Source organism: Rhagoletis zephyria, unplaced genomic scaffold, assembly GCF_001687245.7.
Source record: "Rhagoletis zephyria isolate East Lansing unplaced genomic scaffold, Rhagoletis_zephyria_1.1 Rzeph_scaffold_03411, whole genome shotgun sequence".
Classification (NCBI taxonomy): domain Eukaryota; kingdom Metazoa; phylum Arthropoda; class Insecta; order Diptera; family Tephritidae; genus Rhagoletis; species Rhagoletis zephyria.
The window spans coordinates 21343-47253 of NW_016160494.1; the positions used below are offsets into that span (position 1 = coordinate 21343).

The 25911-nt window shown below is 35.4% G+C and overlaps 1 protein-coding gene across 1 annotated transcript; it reads right to left on the reverse strand.

Moving 5' to 3' along the window:
* Positions 1-2004: 2004 nt before the first annotated feature.
* Positions 2005-24208, reverse strand: LOC108368940 (uncharacterized). Its single transcript, XM_017623909.1, has 3 exons — positions 23552-24208; positions 20513-20579; positions 2005-2292 (listed from the first exon to the last, which is right to left on the reverse strand). Exons 1-3 carry the CDS (start codon positions 23794-23796, stop codon positions 2005-2007), a joined length of 600 nt encoding a protein of 199 aa, XP_017479398.1. The 5' UTR covers positions 23797-24208.
* Between the last annotated feature and the right edge of the window lie 1703 nt (positions 24209-25911).

Consider the following 25911-nt stretch of genomic DNA (forward strand, 5'->3'; position numbering starts at 1 on the left):
TTTGATTTTATTTTTTTTAATATTCACAATATTTTTCAAATAATTTTTTGGTTATTTTTCTATAAAATATTGGAAAATTCAACAACTTTTCATCAAAATTACAAACATTTAAATCTGCATCTTTAGAACATTTCTGGGTATGCAGTTTTATAGCCCATGAAATTTTAGTGTAATGAAGTTTCAACCGCTTAAAAAATCCCGTTGATTGTTAAGAATTTTTTGTTTTCGACTGGCGTTGATTTTTTGAAATTTTGTTGCGAACGGTCTGCCGCGTTTTATTTCATAAGAAGTTCATGCTTAATAACTATATGGGCAAAAATCCGCGAGGAAAAATAAAATTATTAAAAACCAGCTCGATTTTTTAATCGCTTGTATGGGCTATAAACTGCATACCCAAAAATGTCTGATATTTTTATGAATTTTCTTAACTCAAAAAACTTGAAACTTTTATTTATATGATCTTTGAAAAATGATGAATATTTAAAAAAACGTGTGGTCAGTTGTGTGAATCACTGTACATGTACGTATGTATGTATGTATGTATGTTTGTAAATTTTTTTTTTTCAAACACATAAAAATATTGAAAGTGAATTACGCCCCTGCATTTACGCTCATTGGCATCTGGCGTTTAACATCTGGTATCTGATATCAGTGCAGTCGCATGCCGCAGAGAAAAGCGGTCAATGCGCCGCAATGGCACCGCATCGCAACCAAATGCCACAACAGACACCAAGCGATCAACGAGCAACGGGTGTGCAAGGCTCAGCCGTAGACTTAAGCACTCCGATTTATGGATAGGTGACAGCGCAAAGCTAGCAAACACAATGGCTTGCGACGCAGAATCTGCAAATATTTAAACTGAAGTAATGGTGAAAACAACATCTACGAGTACATAAAAGAGTTTGTTAGTGTGCTTGTTAGATATATATGGCTTTGAGTTGAAAGCTGTCAAGTAGCTTGTGGGTTTCGCTATCAATTTCGCGTTTTACTTCTATTCTACTTTGTATAATAAAAATATCTTATGACGCCCCAATCTAATCTGCGACAAAGTGTAAGTTGTTGGCGTATACACATACATACATACATACGTACATATTAGAAGAGAAAGTTTTTTTTTTGGATAAAGTAAGAAAATTTAAATAAAATGAAGCAGACATATCCGAAATTACAAAAAATTAGTCTTAGGAGAATAATGTAGTGTCTTGGAAAGTCTTTTTTTTTTAGTACTTATTGGACAAAAGTTATTCCAAACTTATTAAGAAATGAAACTTATTTACGCGCATAGTTTGATAGACTGTATACTTTTTTCCGATATTGTAAGGCACCCTAATGCAGAGTTGTGGGAAATATTCTGACTCCATTCAGTGCCTACGCACGATTTTCATAGTAAAAGTCATCCGATCTAAATGTCATCTTCCCTGCGATGGCGCGGAAGGAGGGCCCGAAGACTAGAGGTTGGCTGAGTATATTATTCAAGTGTGTGCTCATAACAGTCTGAGTTATGCTCTAATGTCCTGTAAGCTGGTGGGGGTGGTTTTTTTGCCGAAGGCAGGTAGGAATGGTCAAGCGCACCCCTAAGAATATATGTACCAGCCTAGCTTCGTTTCTTCCTTAGACACTGAAGAGATAAATAGACGCACACATCAAACAAAACGAAGATGGGGAAAAAGATAGACGAATAAAGGCGGCCCCTTAGAATAGAAAACGGCGAACTCGGTTGAACGTGATCCCAGACTCCAATTTTTAGTTGAACTTCGGAGCAACCGTAGAGGGCTAAGTCTAGCGTGATTTCATGCCGATGGCTGCCTCGGCGAATGTTTACACAGATGGAATGTTTACAGTCGAAGATGGGAAAGAGTGGAGGCGCGTCAATGTTTTGCGGAGCGAAGCTGGATCTTGTTGATAAATACCACACTCCAATTGTGTGCGAATTTGTTGAAGCATTGCTAAGATATGTTTTGGATCCGATGGTGTGACCGGTACTTAAGCTTCCGACTCTTGTCGCTATGGGTTTCCTCGACGTGCAACACCTATCGGAGGTTCTTCGGTGTGGACTATTTTATCGATCGCAGCCTTTGCCAATGCGTCTTGAAATACCATGAATTGATGCATAAAATACCAGGCCACGTGCGCTTTGGATGCTTCTAGTGCCATTTCCGGAGTACCACCATCCACCAATCGTTGGCGCTTAGTGACCTTTCCGTGAGATTCGATATCTGAATCCGGAAATATTGCCAACGCCCACGGAATGTCTTTTCGTACCTTCAATAAGTCCTTCTTCGAGAGCAGATCCTGTATATTAATCGAATCGGTCAATAGAATATTGCCTTGTGATTTTATAAACTTTATTTAATTTCGTATTCAATGGTTTTTGGGGTTGCTGATTACAAATTTAAAATCAGTTTTTAAAAACTAAAAATGGCGGATGCAGTCGTGAATAATTATAAAACTAAAATCAAAACTGGAAAAATTGGAACAATGAGTGAATAAATTTGAATTTAAAAATATTTGAAAACTGATTCCAGTTTAATGTTCATCAACAATTAACAGCGTGTCACAAAACCCACAAAATTTCAAAATTCACGAAACAATCCATATACTCACGAAACTATAGGCCAACACCGTTTTTAGTTTTGCTCTCTGATGTCAGGATTTTTTAAAAGGACTTAGAAAGTTCATAGACATGATTAATTAAAAAATTATTTAAAAAATGCAATGCAATGTGGAGTAACAATACGGGTGCCAAATGAAGCACAAAATTCTCTAGAATAAAAAAATAATTTGTTTTGTTCTCAAGGACGAATAGGTATCAAAAAGGACCTTTTAATTAATTTTATATTTTTAAGTTAACCCTCGTCCGGACGCATATTCTTACAACGCTAACCGGGCGCAAAGGTACAATTGTACCTTCATATAGTTTTGATATGAATTTTTACTGGGGGTTTAATTTTTTTATAAAAACTGATAACATTTAATCATTACACGTTATTTTGAACATGTTTAGAAATTTTTTTTATGACAATTGTTTAAAAAAAAGTAAAAATAGAAACACAGTAGCCTGCATAAAATGCACTCCGAAAAATACACGAGTACACCACAACAATATGTACCCTCCATACATACATATGTATGTACTCAATATTTTTCATACTGGTGTGCCATATACACTGCAACCAGGGCTGCCAACTTGGCTCAAACCGTGCCATTTTTGGCAATATTGTACATCAAATGGCACTTAATTTTTCAATTTCGCACAAAGTGCCAAAATGGCACTTTTGAAAAATAGCAATATTTCAAAATATTTTTGTGAAATACTTTGGGTGTACTTCTTTTTCTCAATTAAAATTTTCTAATGTCTAAAGGTTATTCAACTGGTTCATTTTATTATGGCATTGCACTTTTGTTTTAGAAATGTGGTTCTTTTTAGCTACATGGGAAGCGTTATAAAGGATAGCACCTTTTTTGGCACTTTTATTTTTCTATTTGGCACATTTTGGCACTTTTTTATCCTTAATATGGCACCAAATAGCTAAGGATAGTTGGCAGCCCTGACCGGAACAAAAATAATACGATGTTTATTTGGTTCAGTTTATATTTGCTGCTACTTGCGATCACAATTCTGGTTTAGCATCCTACATAATCTACAAAAATCATAACCCCCGGTTTCAGGGAAAAAATCAACGTCGAAAGTTTCTAAAAGATCTCTCCAATCAGCTATGCATGCCTTCAGTTGAATCTCGAAGTGCAAATCGAATGATGATGAGAAGCCATTTCCTTCGAAGTGCAATAGAAATGGTACTTGACCGTCGCGTTGTGGCATCTACAGCAGCTGTCCTTCAATTACCTCATGGTAGCCGCGGAGCCTCCCCTATCACTGGACGTTGCTATATCTGTCGGAACTCAAATAGGAAACAACGCAAAACTCGAATGCTTTGCATATCTTGTGCTTATCCAATTTGTGATGAACATTCAGTTTCAAAAACAACGTGTATTTCTTGCGAAGAAACTCTCTAAAAATGTCAAAATGTATATTCTAAATCGTTGTTCCTAAATTGAATTGTCTCGCTTGTTACTTTTTTATATAGTTTATTATCGCTTCTTATATGAATTAGCTCCGTTTGTGTTTCTTTTTTTTTATAAAAAAATTATATATAATTAAAAATAATAATAATCTTCTTTTTTCTTCACACCAGATATATGAAGGTACAATTGTACCTATGCGCTCTGACGTGGGTGTAAATTTAACTCTATTTCAGAAAATAGTGGCCCATTTTGTTTTAAATTAAGGGAACATGTGGCGCAACAAAAATGTAGAGATGTCACGAAGATCCAGCCCTCTAAGTTTTCTGGAAAAAAGTTATTGTAATTTAAAAACGCAAAAGTTACAATTGTACCTAGTCGCACGGACGAGGGTTAATGAAGTTATAAGGAAGAAATTCAAGGATGTCGTCGGGTATATGTGTGTACATGTCCTTAAAATATAATTTAAAAAAAAAAATAAGTATTGCAAATTTTCAAGGATATTCAAGGATAAAATTTAAAGGACATTTTTAATACCCATTCATCCTTATGCAGCACAAATTTTTATCTTTTTAAAATTTAAAGAATTTTCTCTTTAATTTAATACCCGTATAAGCAAGTAGTTATTACAAAGTTTTTTTTTACATTGCACTGAAATTTTTAAATAATTTTTTAATTAATCATAACTTTCAAAGTTTCTTTTAAAACCATCCTGACGTCCTAATTCTGAAAAGATATTTGTTTTAAGACTCTAAAAACCGTCAAACTTTAGACTTCCAATTTGGACTCGTATTGGCGTGCCCTTCTAAGAAGGTAAATATGCTCTTTTACGACCCTTTCTTGAGCTCAGAACTCTGAAACACTCCAGACTCTAAAATGAGTCCGAATGTTTACAGGGTTAGGACAGGAACAGGTTAGGACAGTGTTGCAGGCTACAAGTCTTAAAATCGTATGTATCTAGACCGACACTTTTGTTGTGTCATATAGCCTTAGGAACTTAAAAGTTGATAAAATTTTATTTTAAATATTTACTACAATCGCAAAATTTAGTGTAAGCCAAATACATTTGTTATGACTCAATTGTTGAGTAAAGAAAATACTAAAAATTTTGAAACCGTTCGTTCCGAAATGTGCTACTTTTGGCAAATCTTTATGTATACATACATACATACATATCTCTGGTCAGATTATTCATTGGTCTGGTATGCGGTGGCTGCCCTTGCCAGAGCAACCATGTCCAGCGTGTAACCGCATTCTTGCAGCCAACATCAGTAAAATCTCCGTCTGACGTGTTTTACAAGCCTGCTGCTGTTGCTAGCTGCATAAATGCAGTAGGTAGAGTCACACCTCATGTGCATATCTAATGCATATAAACATGTTTGGGTGTTTGCACGAGCAGTTCTTGTTTCGCTGTTGGTCAACAAACTCTCATTTTCCACAAAAATCAACTTGTCGTGAGTTCATGTTTTCCACCTCCTCTACTTTTCCTCCTGTATGTGGGTACTTTTAAATGCTTGTTAAGTCATGTTGCTGTCGTTTGCTGTGGCACCTGCTTCCGTTGCATAATTTTTGTTTTGTTTGTCATACTTAGAGCGAAGGGTGTCCTTTCAACGCTTGATATTCTCTGCACTAAATATATTTTGTAGGCGCTTGTTCTTGCTTCGATGTTTGTCGTCAAATATTTACGCTTAGAACGCCGCTGAAATGCGAGCATTACATAAGTAAAAAGTGTGTTGGTGTTCCAAGCGTGAAGAAAGTAGGATTTTTTGTACTTAGCAGGTGATTTTGTTATGGTTTGTTGGGAACGATTTTGTCCTTCAATGCTCTTAAATAGTAGTTTCGTAGAACTAACACAGGAAATGTGGCTATATGAGGAGGATCATAACAAGATAGTCATTAAGCAAACGCAGCGTGTTTTTGTGCTGTCTTTCTTCGTTGCTTCTTGTGCTGGATGGGCACTGCGGTGGTGCGTCCCATTCTACTTTACGGTATCACGGTCTGGTGACCGTCCGTGGACAAATCTACTATAAAAAAAGGCTAAAAAAGGTTTAAAAGCTGGCGTGCATCATGATCACGGGGACGTTGCCCTCAACGCCGGCTAAAGTCCTAGAGACCTTCCTCCTTTTTTTACATGTGGACCTATATGGTAAACTACAGGCAAGTTGTAATGCTATTAGATTAAATGCGCTGACCAAGTGCAGTGATACGAGATTCGGACACTCCAGATTTTTGGAGGATCTTCCAGCAGACTTCAGGTGCCTGCACTACACAGTCCCGTCTACTGGACTAAAGAATAAGAATCATTTCCAAACAAGGATCCCCTCAAGGGGCGAATGGGGGGAGGATTCAGTCCTGATCTTCTACTCTGATTCAGCAGCCCTCTACTCCGATGGTTCCAGCTAGATCTGATGGTAGGAAGTAGGGTATACTCGCAAGAACTCTCACTTAGCCTCAGTTTTTCGACTGCCAGATTTCTGTAGCGTTTTTCATGCTGAACTAATAGCAATCTACGAAGCTGCCAGACGGCTGATCGATTCTCCTATTAATTTACATTCAGTAACTGTCTTTTCTGATAGCCAGGCAGCTATCAAAGCACTTAATTGTGACAAATCTATAGCAAATATTGGCATGGAATGTAGACGTACTCTATATGAGCTGGCAAAGAGTTACTCTACTCTAGTTGTATGGGGGCCAGGACATAGGGACATACCGGGCAACTCTGTCGCAGACAAGCTGGCTCGGAATCATAACTTCATAGCAAGGTAAGCATTTCCACTGTATAAAAACTATATATAAAAAAAAAACCGGTTTATCCGTTTTTTTCTTAATTTCCCAATTAAAATTTTTTGAATAACTCGAAAACCGGTTTAGGAAAAACAGCGAATAATCGAATACCCTAATATTTATCGACAAAAAAAAATAAAAATTTTAGACAGAAAAATTCTGAACCCTCAGAAAATTGTTTAAAGGGAAGTCTCCAAGCAAAATTTAGTTTCGCTACCGCGAGGCTTTAAAAGTATTTCCTTTGGTATTGATTTTTAAGAGAAGGCTTCCATGAACACCACGAAATTTTAGAGTAAGGTACAATATTAATGCAGCTTCAGCACCACAAAGGTAATCAACCATCACATACCTATCTGAACACCGATAGAGAACCAATTTTTTTTTTCAACAAACTAATTATGTACGTACATATTTTACCTGCTCAACTATCTACTTCTATCGTCGCTTAAACCCAAGTTGTTGTGACGGATTTGGCTTGTGCGTGACCAATTAATTGGTAAGAAAATTCTGCTTCTAAAAATTAAGTTGGTAAGTTCGAGTGTGGCTTTGCATAGTATTTATTAAACATTAGTTAAACAAAATATATTTGGGTAGGCAATTGTTATTCTTATGTGTGTATTTATGTGCAGCAATCATGGGGTTTCCAAAAAAAAAAAAAAACCAAGACAAAGTAACAAAACGGCAGCAAAATAAACTTGTCACGAGTTGGACACGCTTCGGGACAAAATCGAAACAAATTCGCAATGGTAGTTGGAATATGGAAATTTCGGTTGAACCAGCAATAAAAAATTTGAAAATACAAAAAGAGAAAAAGAGGAAAACAGAAAAGGAAAATGAGTAGAAGGTCATTTGTAGGCGTTGAAAGGAAATGCCGCCGATGTGCATAGATTTTCGAAGCGGGGACAGAGACCTGCTGCTGACAGTATTGGATGCTGACAGGTTTTTAATGGAATCGCTATGTGGCTTCAATGTAGGTAAATATTTGGTATTTGGTAAAGATAAGAAAATGAATTGGAAATTATTGTGAGATAAATGGTTGACCTACAGCAGCGTTTTGTGCAGGGAAATTGAATTGAATAGCTGCACGCCATGGGAAACATTGGGGGAAAAAATTCTAAATGCTTTGCCTTTTCTTTCAGCCGAAACCCTCAATTAGTAGAGAGTTAACAGCGAAAAATGGAAATTTTTTTCACTGCTGTTTATTATTGTTGAGAAAATAGCTTATTAAAATGCGTTTTTTGTGTATGCTAGAAACACTTAATATTCTGAATTTATTTAAGTGCCTCAAAAATGCTATTTTCTATATAATAAATTAATAGTCACTTCTTAATTTGGGTGTTTTGTAGGTTTTTGATAATTGTTTTGTGTGAGAATTATATTTTTTGAAGTCACTTTAAGCAGAAAGTACGTGCGCTCATTTAACGGTAATTAATGAGCTAATACGCTATTTTCGAATGAAAGAAATGCATGTAATTTCTTTGATATAAACGCAAATAACGTGACTTTGCTTGGTAGCGTGACATGCTGAAAAAAAAGAAAGAAACCCATGAGAAGCGTGCAGGCAGAGGCTAACCACACAGTGGCGGACGTAGAAATGTAGTCACTTAAAATTGATATAATTAAATTTTTTTAAGAAACAATTTTAAATTGTAGTTCATATAACGAGAGGCACTCACGATAAATCTCACACACAGTTGTAGTTCATATAATGGCAGTGTTGCCATGAAAAAGCATTCCGAAGAAATTTAAAAAAACCGCTGTGCCTGAGCGGTTAGAGGTGGATATTACCACTCCATAGAACCTGGGTTAGATTTGTGGTCCGAGCGACATCTAAATTAGAAGAAGTCTTTTCTAACTGCCGTCGCCGCCAATATTTCGACTAACATTCCCACTTTGACATGTGGGAAAACAAACTACAGTAACTACACACAAACATACATACATATAAAGTCGAATATAATAAGTATGTACTATGTACCGAAATGATGAAGAAATGGGACTGGTCTGTGCATAATTAGTATTCCACACACAATTCATGTAATTTTCGTAACAATTGTCAATAAAAGCCTCAAAAAGCGGCGACGACCTTCTGTGTGACACACGCAACATCAGTGAATTGAACTTTTTTTTCACAAAGTGAAAAGTTATACATAAATTTATATTTAGTTGGATACCAACGGGCGTTTGTACATATATTGCGATATACATAACAACTTTCAAATACACATGTGAATACAACAAAAGGTGAAAAAAGTTAAAAATCCCACGCTTCTTTAGGTACATAAGCCTTTTTACGTTTAAAGCTTAGCACTGGAATATCCCTTGCCGCTCTTGTTTTTAATAGCAGGAAATACGTCTGATTGAATTAAACAAAGTATTTATGCTTTCCATTATCAGATATTTCATAAATAATTTTGTTAAAAGTGTTAAAAGAGCCGTTGAATTCTAAAATTCACTTTCTATTAATTTCATAAAAGTCAAGAATGTCAAAGTAAAATAGAATACTTAAGCAGTAAACGTTGAAATGGTAGAATGCAATTATCTTTTTTCCATATTTTTCTTTTTGAGAGTTGCTCAGAGCCAGTTGATAAATTATTGACTTTTTTGTTGAGAGTAGAGAAGTGAGAGAGCTTACTGAATACCAAATAGTTTCGAAATCGATATTCACCACGAAAATACCCTATTTGTGACTAGAGACTGCTTACTGAATACTTGCATAATACGCAGAAGGGTCTCGCATCTTCAATATTTTCGCCGAGCTTTCGCTATTCCACTTCGAAGCCTCTTTCGCCGAGTTGTCAACGGAACCCCTATATGAATCTAAACTTTCTATTGCTGGAAACCACTGGACTTGTGATGTATGTGAGTTCCCAAAGGAGTATAATAATAATAATAATAAATTGGCGCTTACACAATATGTTAGTGTTTGGCCGAGCTTCTCCTCCGACTTGTGGCGTGCGCCTTGATGTTGTCACACAAAGCGGAGGGACCTACAGTTTTTTAGAGGCTCAGTTAGTTAAAGTTTTATGAGAAGCTGTTTTTGATGGCAGAAATACACTCGGAGGTTAACAAAAAACATCTTATCTATATTTTTTTTTGCGATGNAGAGGCTCAGTTAGTTAAAGTTTTATGAGAAGCTGTTTTTGATGGCAGAAATACACTCGGAGGTTAACAAAAAACATCTTATCTATATTTTTTTTTGCGATGTTGCTTTGACCAGGGCTTGAACCCAGGTGCTGATGAGTGAAAGCGCGCACTGCTTACCACTACACCAGACAGCGGCCGACACCCAAAGGAGTATACTTTCTTCTTATATGCAATCCAAGTTAAACCCATCCGCTAAAAGATATACAGGATCTCTTAGAGCGATACAGGTGGAGAAGGATCCTCTCGGAAAATTTCGAAGTTTAAATTTCCTCATCCCTTTTATCGTAACGAGGCCCTGTGTAGTCACCTGCCGCCCCATCGATTATCAAACGGAACACAGAAGAAGCGAAAGACCGATAACCGATTACAGCACAGACTGACATGTTATGTAAATATTTTCCAAAGCGAAAAAAGGAATTGTTTTTACATTCATTCAAGTTTCATATTATTGAGGTATATGTATTCTAAAATCGGCCTAAGCAAAAGGGTAAATAGGGTTTTTGGTGACATAAAGATCACTAAATTTGACATCCCGGCAATGTTTACTTATACCACTTAGCATATCTGACTACAGCGACTTGCTCACGATCTAGCTGTTTGGCCACTGTTGCCTTCTCTAGCGAGTTCAACTAAACAAATATTCCGTATAATATTCGTGTTTTTAGTATGGTTTCAGAACTCCTAATATACTAAATTAGATGAGACATTCAACATATGTAAAAATATTAGATGTCTAATAATTCAACCCGTTCACACCATAGCCTCAACTTTCTATTTGTCGCATTGACTTATCTGTTGGGAAATCGCTAGTAAGATTACCTATTACCACTCAAATTCCATCTCTGCTAATATAAAACCCATCACTTTGGCTTTTCTTGTTACCGTTTATCCTCATTGCAGATAAATAGTAAAGCCACTGGAAAAACTGCCAGTTAAATCAATTTCTCTATCATCAGCGGAAATCTAAACATTTTTCATTGAAAAAGCAACCTAAAGTTAACGCCATAAAAAAATTTGCATAAAAATCGCTTTTAACATTTACTTTTATTTTTACAACTTGTGTATGACTAGTATGTTTGTATGTTTGTCCAATTTTTTTTTTTTTATTAAAATGTGCGATCACTCTTCAACACCGTCCACAACGTCATCTCAAATTTTTCGCCGTATTAAACATTCACTCACAATCAGTTCGTTTCTCATTCGAAGTGAACGAACGACCTCCTTCAAGGCGACCTCATTTGGTTAGGTGACGACGTTAAAACATTGGTAAGCTGGTGCTTTATACGAATGTATGTACATGAGACCAGTCATTTGATTGTTTGTCAGTGAATGGTGGTAAGCCGCTTAAATGCTTGTTTATTTGTATGAAAACGCATTATTGTTATAGTTGTGTAATTGTGGGCGGTTTATTTTAATGAAAAGAGCGTTGTTGATAAATTCAGCGCAAAGTGGTCTTAATGTGTTTCTTTAAAGCATTTAAAATTAAAAAAAAAATTTTTATCTTAAAGATTTAATAAACTATTAGTAATTTAATGTAATGGAGAGTAATTGGTTTTATTTACACGATTTTTGTTGCGATCAATTCAAAACGTTTAGATGGGTAATTGTTTTTCTTTTGGTTGGCTATTAATTATATTCAATTTGAACCCATGACTGAATGAAGCATTGTTCGATGACTTTTGCGGGGGCTGACTTATATTTCATGGAGATCTGGCCCCCTCACTTTGCGGAAGGTATGTACCCTGAAGTATGTAGCTTAAGACTCATGGTTAGGATACTTTACCTACTGAAGACCTCACGCTACGCGAGTGGACATATTCAGACAGACTGCTTTAAATATCCTCCGCAACTTCATGAGACACGTTACGAATTGGAAATCTCCCGGAGGACGACTTTCGACTTAGACACACTCCTAACAGATGCTTTAAGTATTGACGAGGGTAAAAACGAAGAGAACCCATTGCAAAGCTTCTGAAATATAGCGACAGAACCCAGCTCAGGGTTCACTCTACTAGAAGATGACTAACTAAGGCCATAGTCGGCCTACCTCAATAATCCGACGAATCATAACTTATGAAGTCCTAGTCTGGCAACCTAAGAAATGTTGAATAAGGCCTTTGACTTAAAGCCGCTACACATATTCATAGCTGAAGCCGCCGCAATAGATGACGTTAGCTGATCCTAATAGGATTTTAAAATAGGGAGCAAGTGGGGTCAGTGTCCGATTCGATATGATGGTATTTTTGAGCCTATTATTTGAAAATTAGTTTTAAAAAATTGCCAGAAACGGCTCGGAATACAGATCAACGAAACGGATAACTCCCTACAACCTACTAAGAAAAATTGATATGTAAAAGTAGCATATGGATACGGTGACCATATTTATGAGAGCCGAATACAGGACAAAATATAATTTTTAAAATTTTTTCCACAACAGCTTACAGATCTTAAAGCCTTATTCAATAATACTAGATGTATTAGCCCTGAAACAGCATCCTTTTAGTAATATCACAAATTTGTAGGATAGTTTTCTCGAGATTTTTACCCCGTAAAATTTGTTTAAAAAATTCATTAAATTTAGGTCGCTAAGACTTACCATTAATTTTTGGCATTTTTTTTTTTTGTTGACAGTGTTATCATATACCAACATTATTTGAAACTCGTTCATAGGCATGCCATTTTAATGACCTGTTGAGGCGCCGAAACACCGAATACGGGACATATACAGGACATTAAAAGAAATACAGAACATTTTGCGTCCCGTATAAAATAAATAAATTACCAGGACAATGGGCCAAAAAAGAGGACTGTCCCGTATAATACAGGACGGATGGTCACCGTACATATGGACCAATTGAGACGTATGTTAAGTCTCATGATCTTTATGGAAAAGGCTCAATAGGAAAAAGACTGAGGATCTTTAAAAGTAAAACAAGTCCGCAAACCAATTTGGAAGAACGTTTGCACGTTTCAATAAGGCTCGGCACCATCGTATAAAGTTCGCGGAATTCAACGTTGTTAAGAAAAAAATAATAATTCAAGCCTAATTTCTTCGCAACGGTGGCCACACGGACATGATCCCTTCTCAAGGCCCAAGTATCGAATAAAAATATGAGACAGTTAATGCCTTGAAGATTGCTCTTCGCCGCCACAGAGACAAAATACCATCAGACCACATTCGTGCGGCCATATTTGAATGTATAAAACTGAAATTACGATGCATCAGTCCGCCTCCAGTCTCTCGACATGAACTATCTGCTTCAAACATAATTCTTGTCTTCAGAGAGCAACGGCGAAAAAGTTATTGTAGAGCATTTTAGGTCTTCAACTTTAACGATGATAGGTTTTTTTGGCCATTAACTGAACTTCGATATAATTATGTAAAAAATGGCATCAAACGAGTTAATGTGTCCCTACAAAATTCTAAGACATAAAGACTTACTAGCAGTAATCGAACAAATTAAAATTCCATATGTATTAACTATAACGAAACGTTTACAAAATTTCAAGTAAACCGTAAACAAAGCTCATGTTTTGTCAACAAATTTATTAGTCTGTTCCTTTGAACTTCGGACTAAAACCTGTGGAACTGTCAAACTACAATTTTACTCTCTCAAATGAGGGTAAAAGGAGAACAGATGCAGAAGTGCATAGGAACGCAAAAAGCACTATTTCCTGTAAAAACATCAGTCGGTTTGTTTACATGTCATTTGTACAACACTGATTTAGCTGAAATATCACTAAATAATTATTAAAATCTATACATATTCAAACATTTCGTTGTTTAATTCCATTTTTTTACAAATATAAGGTACTTTGCTTTCACCGCTGTTAGTTTTTGCTTGCACATGCAAATCAGCTGATCGTTTGACACTTTTCATGAACTTACAGGAAAAAAAACTCCGGACTAAATCCTGTAACTTCTGACTAGGAACAGTTGCTCAGTTACTCTCTCAAATGTGTTCCCACTTACAGGTTTTATGTCAATAGGAACGACTTCCTGTAAGTTCTGACTAAATCCTGTAAACCGGACTGCTATTGGAACAGACTATATGTTTACTCGGCGTCTCCCCATCTCTTTCACTCTCTCCAGCCATACTAACAAATTCAAACAATGCAAAAGACTACCAATTTTGTCGAGCAACTATTTGAGTTGTGGTATCATTAGCCAAAATAGTAGGCTATCAACCGCATTGCCCTACAATTCCAATGAATCGAGTACAAGAATGAGTACGCGCGCCAAATCAAGCGCGACGACCAAGATCATCAGCCAGAGACGGGCAGTGGCCGGCAGTAGCAACACCACCACCACCACCAAGGGACATGTGATATGTCAAAATGAGGAAAAAAAATTGACGCAGCTGTGCGAGAAAATGTCTGCTTTTGTCTCGCTGGATGTGTGCAACTAACAAATAGTCAGCGTGACAGAGAATTTTATAAAATAAGTAGTCAGGTAAATGTCGCAATGAGACAACGAAGCGTGGCGAAGCCAAAGATAAGCGCCAAAAGCAGACAACAAACGACAAAGTAGTAGCAAGCGAGGTGCATCCAGTTGGATGGATGTGTGGCGTCGGTTGCGCAGACGCAGCTTCGAAATGTAGACCTGCATGGACTTTATTTGCAGTAAAATGCAATGGCTTGTGTGTGGTTATGGTAAACACATAATTTTGAAATGAACAGAGCAGACCCCAACGCGTTGACCACAAACTCGCCGATGGGGAACTTACACACACACACAGCCACTCTGTTTGTGTTGCAAGTGCTTCTTAGCTGATACTCAGCTTAGTTAATGTGGCATTAGGAGCGCCGTACTTCTAGGGGACGCTTACAAACGCTTGCAATGTGGCATGTTGCAGTCAGTCGTCAGTCGGCTGGTTATAAATCAAACATCTGCCTTTTCTTTACGCCATGTTTGTCGGTTTTTTGTTAAATGCATAAAATTGCAAATAATTTCGCATTGCGTAGCGAGAATGCATCACTTTCTGTTTTTTTTTTTGTTTCTCTGCTCTTTCCTTTGTTTCTACTTCTATCAAATACATACTTTGTTGCCACACGACATGCCACTTTGCGCAACTAAGCGACCGAATAGGTTATGATGGCGTGTGTTCCCCCCCGTTCTCTAGACGCGCCTGGCTGGTTGCCTCTCACTGACGAGTGCCGGATGGAAGATGCAACATGCAACAGCTAAATGGTAAACATGTAATGGAATATTAACAAACGCATATTATGTTGCATTTGATGCACAAAAGCACGCACGCACGCACGCACGCACACTCCGGCTCGCACACGCTGACAATGCTGCAGGCTATTAACTGCGTAATTTTCATTTTAATCTTCATTCCGTTTTGTCTTACACTCGGCCGCATGCATGAACGTTAAAAGTTTTATTATTCTTTTAATTGCACATAATTGCCAATAAAAAATATGAAGTTCTAGAAAAAATATCCAACTTTTATTATTTTTTGAGATCAGATAAATTCAACAGATAAATGTATAGGATTAAAAAAAAACGAATTTCATGGAACAAATAAAAAAAAATTACTTTATTGCGATCCAAAACTTTATTGGTTTTTTACTGTAATAAGCAAAAGAGATACATAATTTGAGTTAATTGAGTCAAAAACTACATAAACGACCCAATTAACGAAATCGAAAATTCTAAGTAATTGGTGACACTCTTTTGCATCACTGCAATATTTGAACGCCATTTTTTACTGAGTTCTGAAAAAGGACCTAAACAATTGCCGAGATGCCCAGACATGGCTCTAAAATCCGAATTAACAAAGCGAATAACTCCATAAAAAAACTATTAAAAGAACAAATGAAGAATAATAACTTGCTTTTAAACGCTGGAAAGTAGAAACAGGACATAATTTTTTTGTAAATTTGGTCCATAGTTTAGTAGCAAATAAAAAATTGGACATAAATTTTCTTACTAAAAAAATTGGTTTCGACAGTTAAAAACTGAGAGAAAAATCAACCAATAATTAGTTAATATTACCAAATTCAAACTTGAAAAGGAATCAACGTGATTTTTGGTTAATTTTAACAATGCCTTGGTTGATATTTTCAACAATGCTATGGTAATATTAACCACAATTTTGTTTACATTAACCAAAATATTGGTTGGCGACTTTTCGTTTGAATAAGTTTATGTTTTGCACTTTACAGATGCTTTTTCATAATTCGGAGATACAAAACAACAATTTTTATTATCACTTTTAAATGTTGCCTCTGACGGGATTAGCAAATGACAGCAAGCATCTCTACACACTGAGCTACAGCCGCTTTATAAACTCGTCTTCAAATGTTCAACTTGAATCAATTTTTTCGTCGTTTGATTTAGTTCTGCACTTCACAGAGGCTTTTTCGTAATTAAGCAAAACCAAAAACAGAAAAAAATAAAAATTATGTATCACTCTGAAGGCACTCGCTGGAAGGCAACAAATAACAGCAAGCACCTCTGCACCTTCAGCCACTGCGATACATACGAATTTGTTCTCAAATGTTCAACTTGAATCACATTTCTTACAGTCAAGCCGACCACGAAAAAATCAATCCATAACTTGGTTTTAAAAACCATTGTGCTTTTGGCTCAGTGTAGAAATTGGCACTGAAATATTTGCTCACTTAAAAAATGGAAAAAATATTTTGGTAATTCAAAAACTTGGCATACATTTTCAGTATATCGAAAGCGGGCCACACTTTTGGCTAATTCCTAAACTGGACATATTTTTTTTTGGCAAAATTAAAACAAGCCATAGTTCTTGGGAAATTCAAAAAGTGGCTATAGCTTTTATTACTTCAAAGGATGACATAGGACAGGATTCTTACCGGCGTCATCCGAGAACATTGTGTCTTGCAATTGCATATGTAGTCTATCAGAGATATAGAAGTTACGAGTTTTTTTATGCTGCGACATAATTTTTTTTCCGAGATTTTCGAATATCGTGATGAAATAAAATATAGGTGTCTTCTTTTTTTCGATAATGAAACATTGAGCTGTAAATTATGTATGAAATGGCCCATATATGTATATTATGCCCATATATGTATATTATGCTCGAAAATCATTTTTATAATGGAAGAAAATGTCTAGTTCCTCCAGCCACAAAAAAAAAAATTATTAAAAATCAACGCAATTTTCTAGCGTCTTGAAATTTGCACTTTAATTTTTATAATTTTTGTACGCAGTTTCAAATGTGGATTTATGTGCTGCTGGTTATGTAAAGTGCTAGACTTTTATAGAAAAATGATAAACATTAAACAAACAAAAGAAAAATAACCAAAACTGGTCAAAATTTCACTTAAATTAGTTAGCTGAAATCATAATCATTGGAAGGCGGGAAAGTTAAATTTCGTAGGCCTACGAATTATATAATTATGCACTCCTTCTGCTTTACACGATAGCCGGCCCATAGCTCTTCGGGCAGTTCTTTGCCCGCTTGAACAAAACTACATATATTCGGTTATAAAATGTCCTTGCAAAAACATTTTCGTGAGTTCCATAAAATTATCAAATGGAATAGAAGGATATAGATAATATTTTAATGACTCACAAGTTGCATAGGAAACAATTTTCAGGCATAGAGCAAGCGTCCTTTCCTAAAACTTAAAAAGGAGGCAATCAGCGTCAAACACAGAGGAATTATTCTGTCAACAGAATTAAATTCCTGAATTACATCGTTGCATGAGATCACTTAATGGCGGCCAATGCCGAGAACCTCTAGTCGTCCTGATGGAATGTGTTAATGAGTCAGGCCGCTAAGGTACTACACGTGAACATAAATGGCTGTGTATGTACATATGTAGTGAAAAAAGGTAATCGAACTGACCTAAATTGGATTGATGAGGAATGCATGAGCCATAGAAAGACAGAGAGACAGATGTTTTCTAATTTCATGTATCTGTATTTACATTCAGGTACTTATGCCGCTTGACAAATTCCTCATTGCATAAAAAGTACGTAGGTTGACGCTAAATTTATTTCTCCACTTACACAAAGACACTTACATACATATGTATGCGCATAACTCGGCTGGTTTACTTTTAACTTTACTTGTACGTAGAAAATTATCTGCAAATGATAAAGTGCATGGATACAATAGAAGGTTCTACAGCCGACACATTCCAATTTGTGCGCCAAAAGCAGTGCGGACGAAGGCCGGGAAAATATGCAGTGATGAGTACAATACAAAAAAAAAAAATAAAAATAAAATGGATACGAACAAGAGCAGTCGCAATTATCTATGCTTGTCTCCATTTTTGGAGTCCTTCTCGCCAGAGCAGATGTGCAGCGATTGCTAGGCATTCGTGCCACACACAGGCGCGCGTATTTATGAATACTTCCCTGCCGGGAAATGCAAGCGTTTTTTAAGTCCTGTCCTAAGTTAGTGACTTTGCAAGAAAAATATGTACTTATGTTGATGCCTATCAAGCCGCGATATCACGTATATTTTTAAAATAAGTTAAAACTTTTTCTAAATAGCTTTGAATTGATGAAAAGAGCATCAGCTAATACACGTTTTTTCCTACAGGGTACATAGTAGATACAACACTCTAGTGGCGCAGCATTCAAGAGAATTCGATACTGAAAGGTTCAATGACAGCAAAAAAAATTAAAAGAAGCAATGCAAATATATTGAAAATTGGAAATGTCTTGCACTTGGGGGTAGTTCAGCTGCCGAGTATGCTTGTTAAGGTTAAAAGCAGCAAACAAAAGTAACCCCAAGAAGCTGCCGCATAGATGAGCAGCTGCTAGTTTGCAGGGAAAGTGCGTCATTACTTAGGAAAAGGACGATGGCGCGCAGGCGCAATACCGAAGTGACAGCGTACCGCTCAATAAAGAAATTTTCACCTATGTACATATGTTTATAGGGACATACTTACCTATACATACATACATACTTATGGAAGTACATATTTACGTAGTGGCTTATCTCTCCTAATCCTGCAAAAATCGTGACTACTCCATGCAGGCATATAAAGAGTACTCCCTAAGGGTTAAGGAGTACTTCAAAATTAACCGAAATGCATATCACAAATATGGTCCAATTAACATTGCGATGTCCTAGGGCAGGAATATATACTTCAGCACTGCATTATATCAGAGTAGCACAAAACTATTCCAAGGGATTACTCCATGGAGTACATACCTACCTTTAGGCAACATAGCCCAATAAATATCGTGTAGAGTTTAAGATCTTTAAAACACGGTCAATGATCGGGTAATAATAAGCTGTTGAAGACGCACGAGTTGGTCCGCTACTGCATTACAGAAGAGCATTTTGTAAGTACTCCAATTCAGCACAAATGGACCACGTGGTGCAACGATTTTTGCAGGGTCTATTAACTGCCTGTTGCAAACTCAAAATATGTTCTACTTATGTTCATTTCAATATTAGAAAGAGAAAAAGAGAAGAAAACTCTGTACGTAATACATACATATATACTAGTGTCCGACCGAATGTTCGGCCTGGCTTCGCTGTTCGGAATATTTGGCAGATTTTTTATTAGATTTTTTGGTTCACATGGACTAATAGGTATTGAAAATGGTCTTTTAATTAATTTAATTTTTTAAAACTATGAAATTCGAAGGACAAAATTCGAGGATATGGTCGAGTGCATATTAGTCCGTAGCATATATATATTTTTTTAAAATAATTATTGCACAATTTCAAGGATATTCAAGCATGCAATTTTAAAAGGACATTGTCAATACCTAATAGTCCTCATGCACCAAAAAATTTCATTGGCTTTATTTCCACGGAATTTCCTCTTTAATTTTATAACCATAATGTTTTTTTTCATTGCACTAAATTTTTTAAATAATTTTTTGAATTAATCATATTTTTCAAAAATCGAAGTCCTTCTAAAGAATATCCTGATGCCAGAGAGAAAAACTAAAAAGGCAGCTTTACTATATTTGGTCCATAGTTTCGCGAATATCTTGATTTTTTTGTGTGTAAAATTTACTATCGCTCGGTGTTATTTTTGAAACGTAAAACTTAATTTTCACGTTCGGCTTCGGCTTCGGTGTTCGGCCGAAATTTGAACAGTACCTAATATTCGGCTTCGGCTTCGGGCGGACACTAATATTTATATACGTATGCAGTAGTTCTAATTGCACAATTTCTTTTTTTTTGTGAATTTATTTCATAGACATATGCACAATTTTTTGTGAACAATTTCTTTGCAATACTTGAATGAACAAAATAAAGAGTTTTTCGCTGTACGGAAAATGTGTGTAGAATCATACTTTGTAACTAGTTTACCATCACACAGACACACCATTTGATGGCGCAGTCGAAATTCTATTGCAGCTCTTGCCCATGTGGCATTTGCATAACAATACTCTTATACAATAGCTCATATACATATATTATTTGAAAACTTAAAAATTTCTCCCCTAGAAAGGGAATGAAGAGTTTGAGTATATACATATGTAAGTATATACATTTCATGTTCTGTTTTTTCTTTTGTTAACCATTTTGTCAAATTGTTTAAGTATCCATTATATTTTTTTTTGTACTGCGTAAAAGTGTTCACGGCGGTTACTCACCTCTTCATAGGTATTTTCACGCGAACTTGATTGTACGCTGCTGGCAATCGAACGACGGAACATTTCACTGCAAATGGAAAATAAATAAATGAAAAAAATAATGTGGAAATAAGCAAATTAATTAATAAGTTTTAGAAAATATGGATTTATAGCTCCTGTATAGAACTTTATCTACCCTTAGCAGTAAATGCCTGATTCTATTGCACCCGAGTACCAAAAAACACTAGTTAGGATCACTGTTGACTACTTGTTGCTTTTCGCACTAAATATAAAAATGTTATTTATTCAAAACGCAAACATTTTTGAGTTTGGTGCTTGGCGCGTTTTTTTTGTCCCATTTTTAGTTTGACGACACGAAATCTGTAAATCTTAAAAAAAAGTAAGTTTTGTAAGCAACTTTACAAAAATGAAAACAAAATCATGGGACAATGAAAAACATAAGCGGGAGAGCATATGTGTGCCAAAAAAATATCTGGCGCCACTTTCAATAATGTCTGAATTACATTCGATACTTTGGCATTGCCTGCTGGGACCAAGAATCGACCTTTACACCTTTAGTTTCGGCGGAATTTCTTACACTTTTTACGTCAAAAAACCGACAACATTCCTAACAATAAAATTAATAAAGAAGCTTTTAAAAAAAGAATAATCGAAATCGGGTGAAATTTGAAGAGTAGGCTGCTTTTTTGACACAAAAAAATTGAAAAGGGAAATCAAATTTCAAAGTTTCAGGTGTCAAGCGGTCGGAAAGAAAAGTTCTTTATGTTGACGAGATGATAAAAGACCGCAGTGTATATTTAAACTACCACATAGTTCATGAAACTTAATTTTTGTTAGCCAAAAATACATCCAAAAGCAAAATGGAAAGGGTGCTTATTTTGTCACGAGGGCCGTTCCTTTCAACTCCTGCAAGCTGCTAAAGCTTTTTCGCTCCTTCTGCCGACAAATTCTAGTCTAGCATACTACTACTAAGGAAATATTTTACCTGCCTGCATTGAATGGTAAACTGTAAAAAGCCAGACTGTAGTCCCATTTCAATTTCCAGTGATGGTTCGGAGCTAAAAAATATATGTATTCGGAAGCAACTATTCTTCTTCTTTTTATTCTAACCCAAATGTCGTCATGAAAACTATGTATGTATCTTCAAATGAACTATGTCTCGAACTATACACAGATTTGACAGATCTGAGTCTCTAGTTCTCTTTCATCTTCTCTATATTAGCTTAGGGGTGGTTTTATCGCTGGTCAATAAGAATAAAAGAAGAGCGCAACGGCTTTCCCTCCTATGACTTCTACCGAATTTGCTTTCTGCAAAGGACAACGTAATCTTAAACGTCTAATTAACGATTGGCCGAGTTACTAAGAATCCTTCAGTACTCACGGCATTCTCCACTGCGTAAGGGAAAATAATTTGATCCTTTACATGCGAAGGTAGATGGGGTATCAAAATGGGGCTTCTGGCAGAAGTGTGACTGTCTAAATTCCCTCTCTTCTCTTCTCTTTCTTCAAAATTTTTAATTTGGATGTAATATCTGAAATAGATTAGTGTCTAAATAAAGTCAAAGGACAGCATCATAAGAAAAAGGACTGTCCTTGAAATAAAGTAGGCATGCACAGTGGCACAAAACTGGAATTTAATGTTCATAATTCACTGGAGCCTTAATTTTTTAACCAATTTAATTTATGTATTTTTAATTGAAAGCTTATAAATTAGCAAAAGAGCAGTTGAGCCCGCTTTTTGAATTTTTATATGTTTCTATTAAATTTTTTAGTGCAAAGTGCGGAAAAAGTAGCAATTTTGAGGAAAATTGATTCTCTTGCTCCGGTTAATACATTTTACTTAATAAAGACTAATTGGAAAAAAAAATATTTAAAAAATTGCAATGTTTTTAAAAAAAATTCACCAAAACTAATATTCTTTTTGAGTTTTTAGAAAAATTTTGGGTACGCAGTTTCCAATAAAATTGAGTGAAAAATGAAGGCTCCAGTAAATTATAAACAGTAAATGCCAGTTTTGAACCGCTGTGGGATGGTCACCGTACGTATAAGCAAAGTGTAAGGGTGTAAAGTATTTGTTGAGGTGTAAAGTATTTGAAGTAAAAAGTGAAATTAGTGTTAATCGTGAGTATTTTAGTTAACTATCCAGTGATCGAATCCTAACAGTTTACATTTACACACACAAAATATATGTATATAAAAAAATTTCCCGATATAAGACTTTATTTTAATCATGGCATTGCATAGAAGAAATGGATTATTAATAATAGTTTATTCTCAATGAATCTAGGCGGTATGAAGTTCAATCTCATATGAAATGGAGTTATGCAAAAATAAGAGCTCATTTAGGACTCAATGCAATACTCCAAGAGACCTAAATGAGCATCTTCTTTATACTTAATTCTTTATACCTAATTTATTGAAAGTTTTTCGAGTTTGTAAATTTTTAAACTTATATCTACATATTTCTACTTTTTTCACTAATTTCTTTCTCTTTCTTACTTTTCAGTTGCTGTGAGCGGTAAGTGTTTCATCATCAATTAAAAATATTCTCCTCAAATGATTTATAGCTACATATTTCCAAATTTTATTGCCCTTCCTATTTCTATATACAAAATGTACTTATGTACTACTCGCCTATATATGTATATAATCACTAAGTCATCAAATGTGTGATATGTAAAAAGATTAATAATTAACTAAGAAGTGCTCTGACCAAGTGGGGAGGCAAAGAAGAAATAAATAATTAATCGACAAGCATAAATTCTCCAAAAAAAATAAGATTAATAATAAAGCACAAATTGGCCCAAAGTTAAGCATTAATGACAATCTATGCCCAAATTGGGCAAAAGTAATTTACACGTTACCTCAAATGGCGAGAATGCCAGATTTGGTAATGTTTAAAGAAAATCATAAATTTTGCTATTTTAATGCTGAAGATGCGCATAAAATTAAACCGAAATATGTTAGAAACAAAATTTACACATATGAATTTTAATAGAAAGTTTTTCTGTTTATGTTTTTATGAAATTAGTTGCATACCTTAAACGTTGACAGGGCGTAGGCGCCGCCGCCGGGTTGGTTAGATTGGACCTTGAGTCGCTCAGGTTTGTTGTAGAATTGCTAAGGAGCTGCTGATTGCTGATCGCGTTGCTCATGTTGTTACTATTTTTGTTGCAGCTGGTAGGTTTTATTTGATTGCTGTTGCTTTTCGGCTGTTGTTGTGTCGTGCCGCTGGTCGTGTGGCTTGGATTTTTATGACCCAAAGCAATCGTCGCCGACGACATTTTTTTCAACAAAATTATTTGTTCAAACTCTTCAAAGTTGATGTTAGCCAAATTCTTGCCTCGTGTTTTTTTGTTTGTTCTTCTATTTGTAAGCGTCAAGTGTCTAGATTAGTACGAAAATATTCTATATTCCACAATTCCTTGCCAAATATAGCTAGTTCATTAGCTTTGTGGTTTTCATGATTTAAACGCCTGGTGATTTTTTTTGTTTGGATTCACAGCAATAGCTGCTTCGCCGTGGGCCGCAGACACGCGCTGCACGCTGAACGTACTCGTACACAATTAAGCGATTTGTTGTGCTCACTTTTGTTGCTTTGTTGATTTGTGTGTTCGCTGTTTTATTATTTGATTTGCGGTTTTTTTCTTTTTTAATTTTTACGATTTATGTTTTGAGCCTTTTTCTGAAATTAATTTGTTAACATATCACCTTTTATGGTGCACTTTTATGCGGTTGTCTTTTAAATTGGCTGTTTGTTTTGGTTTTTCATGCACTTGTCCCACTTCGAATGTAGCAATGTTCGTTTTTGGGTTTGAGATCAATGATCAGTGATCTTGGGTAGTGATAAATATTTGTGGATTAGTTATTGCGTTTATGGTTATAAAATATGTTAACTGAATTATGGCATAAAAAAGTTTGCAATTTTAAATTTATTGATGTTTTAGTTATTATAAAAAATTGCAAATTTAAACCGGATTTTTGCGCACATTTTTGCCCTAATATATAAATAACTACATAAATAATAATTAAATTACGGATGAATAGCTAAGCTATTTCAAACAAAAATTTCAGAAACCAAAGTTGCAGCAGACAAACTTATTTATACGCATCCTTCCTGGCAATGGCATCCGCTGCCAGGCGTTTGCGACAAAATAAAAATAGTTCTAAATTTAGCGAAATTTTTGTGCGGTTTGAAAATTTCAAATTAAAAAAATTACATATGCACAAGTTGTGGAAAATATTTCAATAACGGTGCCAAAAGAAAGAGTTTTAAGAAAGCTTTATTTTAAAGGCATAAAACTAAATGAAGATTAAATGTTAGGAAAAAAGTTGTTTATTAAAAAAAATACTAATTTACTTATTTTTACAATGCAATTTTAATTGGTTAATCCGAAACAAATTTTCACAAGTTTGAAAATTTTTACAATTGTGTACAATTTCTGGCCAATAATTTTAGCATTTTAACGCCATAGAGTTCATTAGTTATGTATATACATATCTAACTATCTACATATTTATCTTAGGCTACCAAAAATCTAACAGAAGAGTGCCAGACATTGTATATATCAAATGGCCTGGGTGTTTTTTTTTTTGGTCCTGGAATAGTAGAACCGTCTTTTTTAACCCTAGGAAGATAACCCTACTGAAAGTGAGACGTATCATGGTTTGCTTGCCTTAATTTTGTGGTAATACAAATTTTATGAAATTTTTTTTTTTCAAAGCTATGGAGTCTTAAAGTATTTGTTTATTATTCAAGTGCATTTTATTTAAAAATATTCTTGATTTAAAATGGAAACACTACCGATTTCAATCTTCATTTCGCCAAAAATAGAGCGAAACCTTTAGTAGGTTTTCACAGCAGGGTTAATGATGCCAAACTTGCAAGCCATCACAAAACCAGCTGGTTAAGTCAAACGCCCTGAGCAATATTTAATGAATTTTGCTCTAGCTGAATCTTCTACAAAGCTCTGTATACTTGCTTGGATATAACCCCCTTCCACTTTGTACGGCCTTGCACCTAAATAAGTAAATAATGATGTGCCTAGCGCATCAACAATTTATTTGCACTCAAAAAATGTCTATTTCGAAACTTCAAATTCCCTGAAAAATTAGCTTTAAAATATGCGAAATTTACAGCGAACGTCAGCAAGCAATTAACGCTGCCTCTACGTCTACGTCTACAAACAAAAATTAACTTGTCATAATAAAAATCCACAAATGGTTTTCGGAGTTTTACTTTAACCGCTTTTAAATATTTCTCTGCGTCAGCATATTTGTTACAAAACTGTGACCATATTAGTCCAGCGGGCATTAGCTGTGTGTGTCTGGCTGAGCAATTAACTCCGTTTTTGGGTGTTGTTAAGAAAATCTCACGCAAACGCATAAGCTGTCGCTTG

What these genes read in the sequence shown, in the direction of transcription:
- LOC108368940 (XM_017623909.1), bottom strand. Translation starts at nt 23,796, where the DNA reads ATGTCGTCGGCGACGATTGCTTTGGGTCATAAAAATCCAAGCCACACG. An exon ending in ACGCCCTGTCAACGTTTAAG is followed by an intron (nt 20,580 to 23,551) that starts GTATGCAACTAA and finishes TTCCATTTGCAG; the next exon opens with TGAAATGTTCCGTCGTTCGA. An exon ending in GTGAAAATACCTATGAAGAG is followed by an intron (nt 2,293 to 20,512) that starts GTGAGTAACCGC and finishes ATTAATATACAG; the next exon opens with GATCTGCTCTCGAAGAAGGA.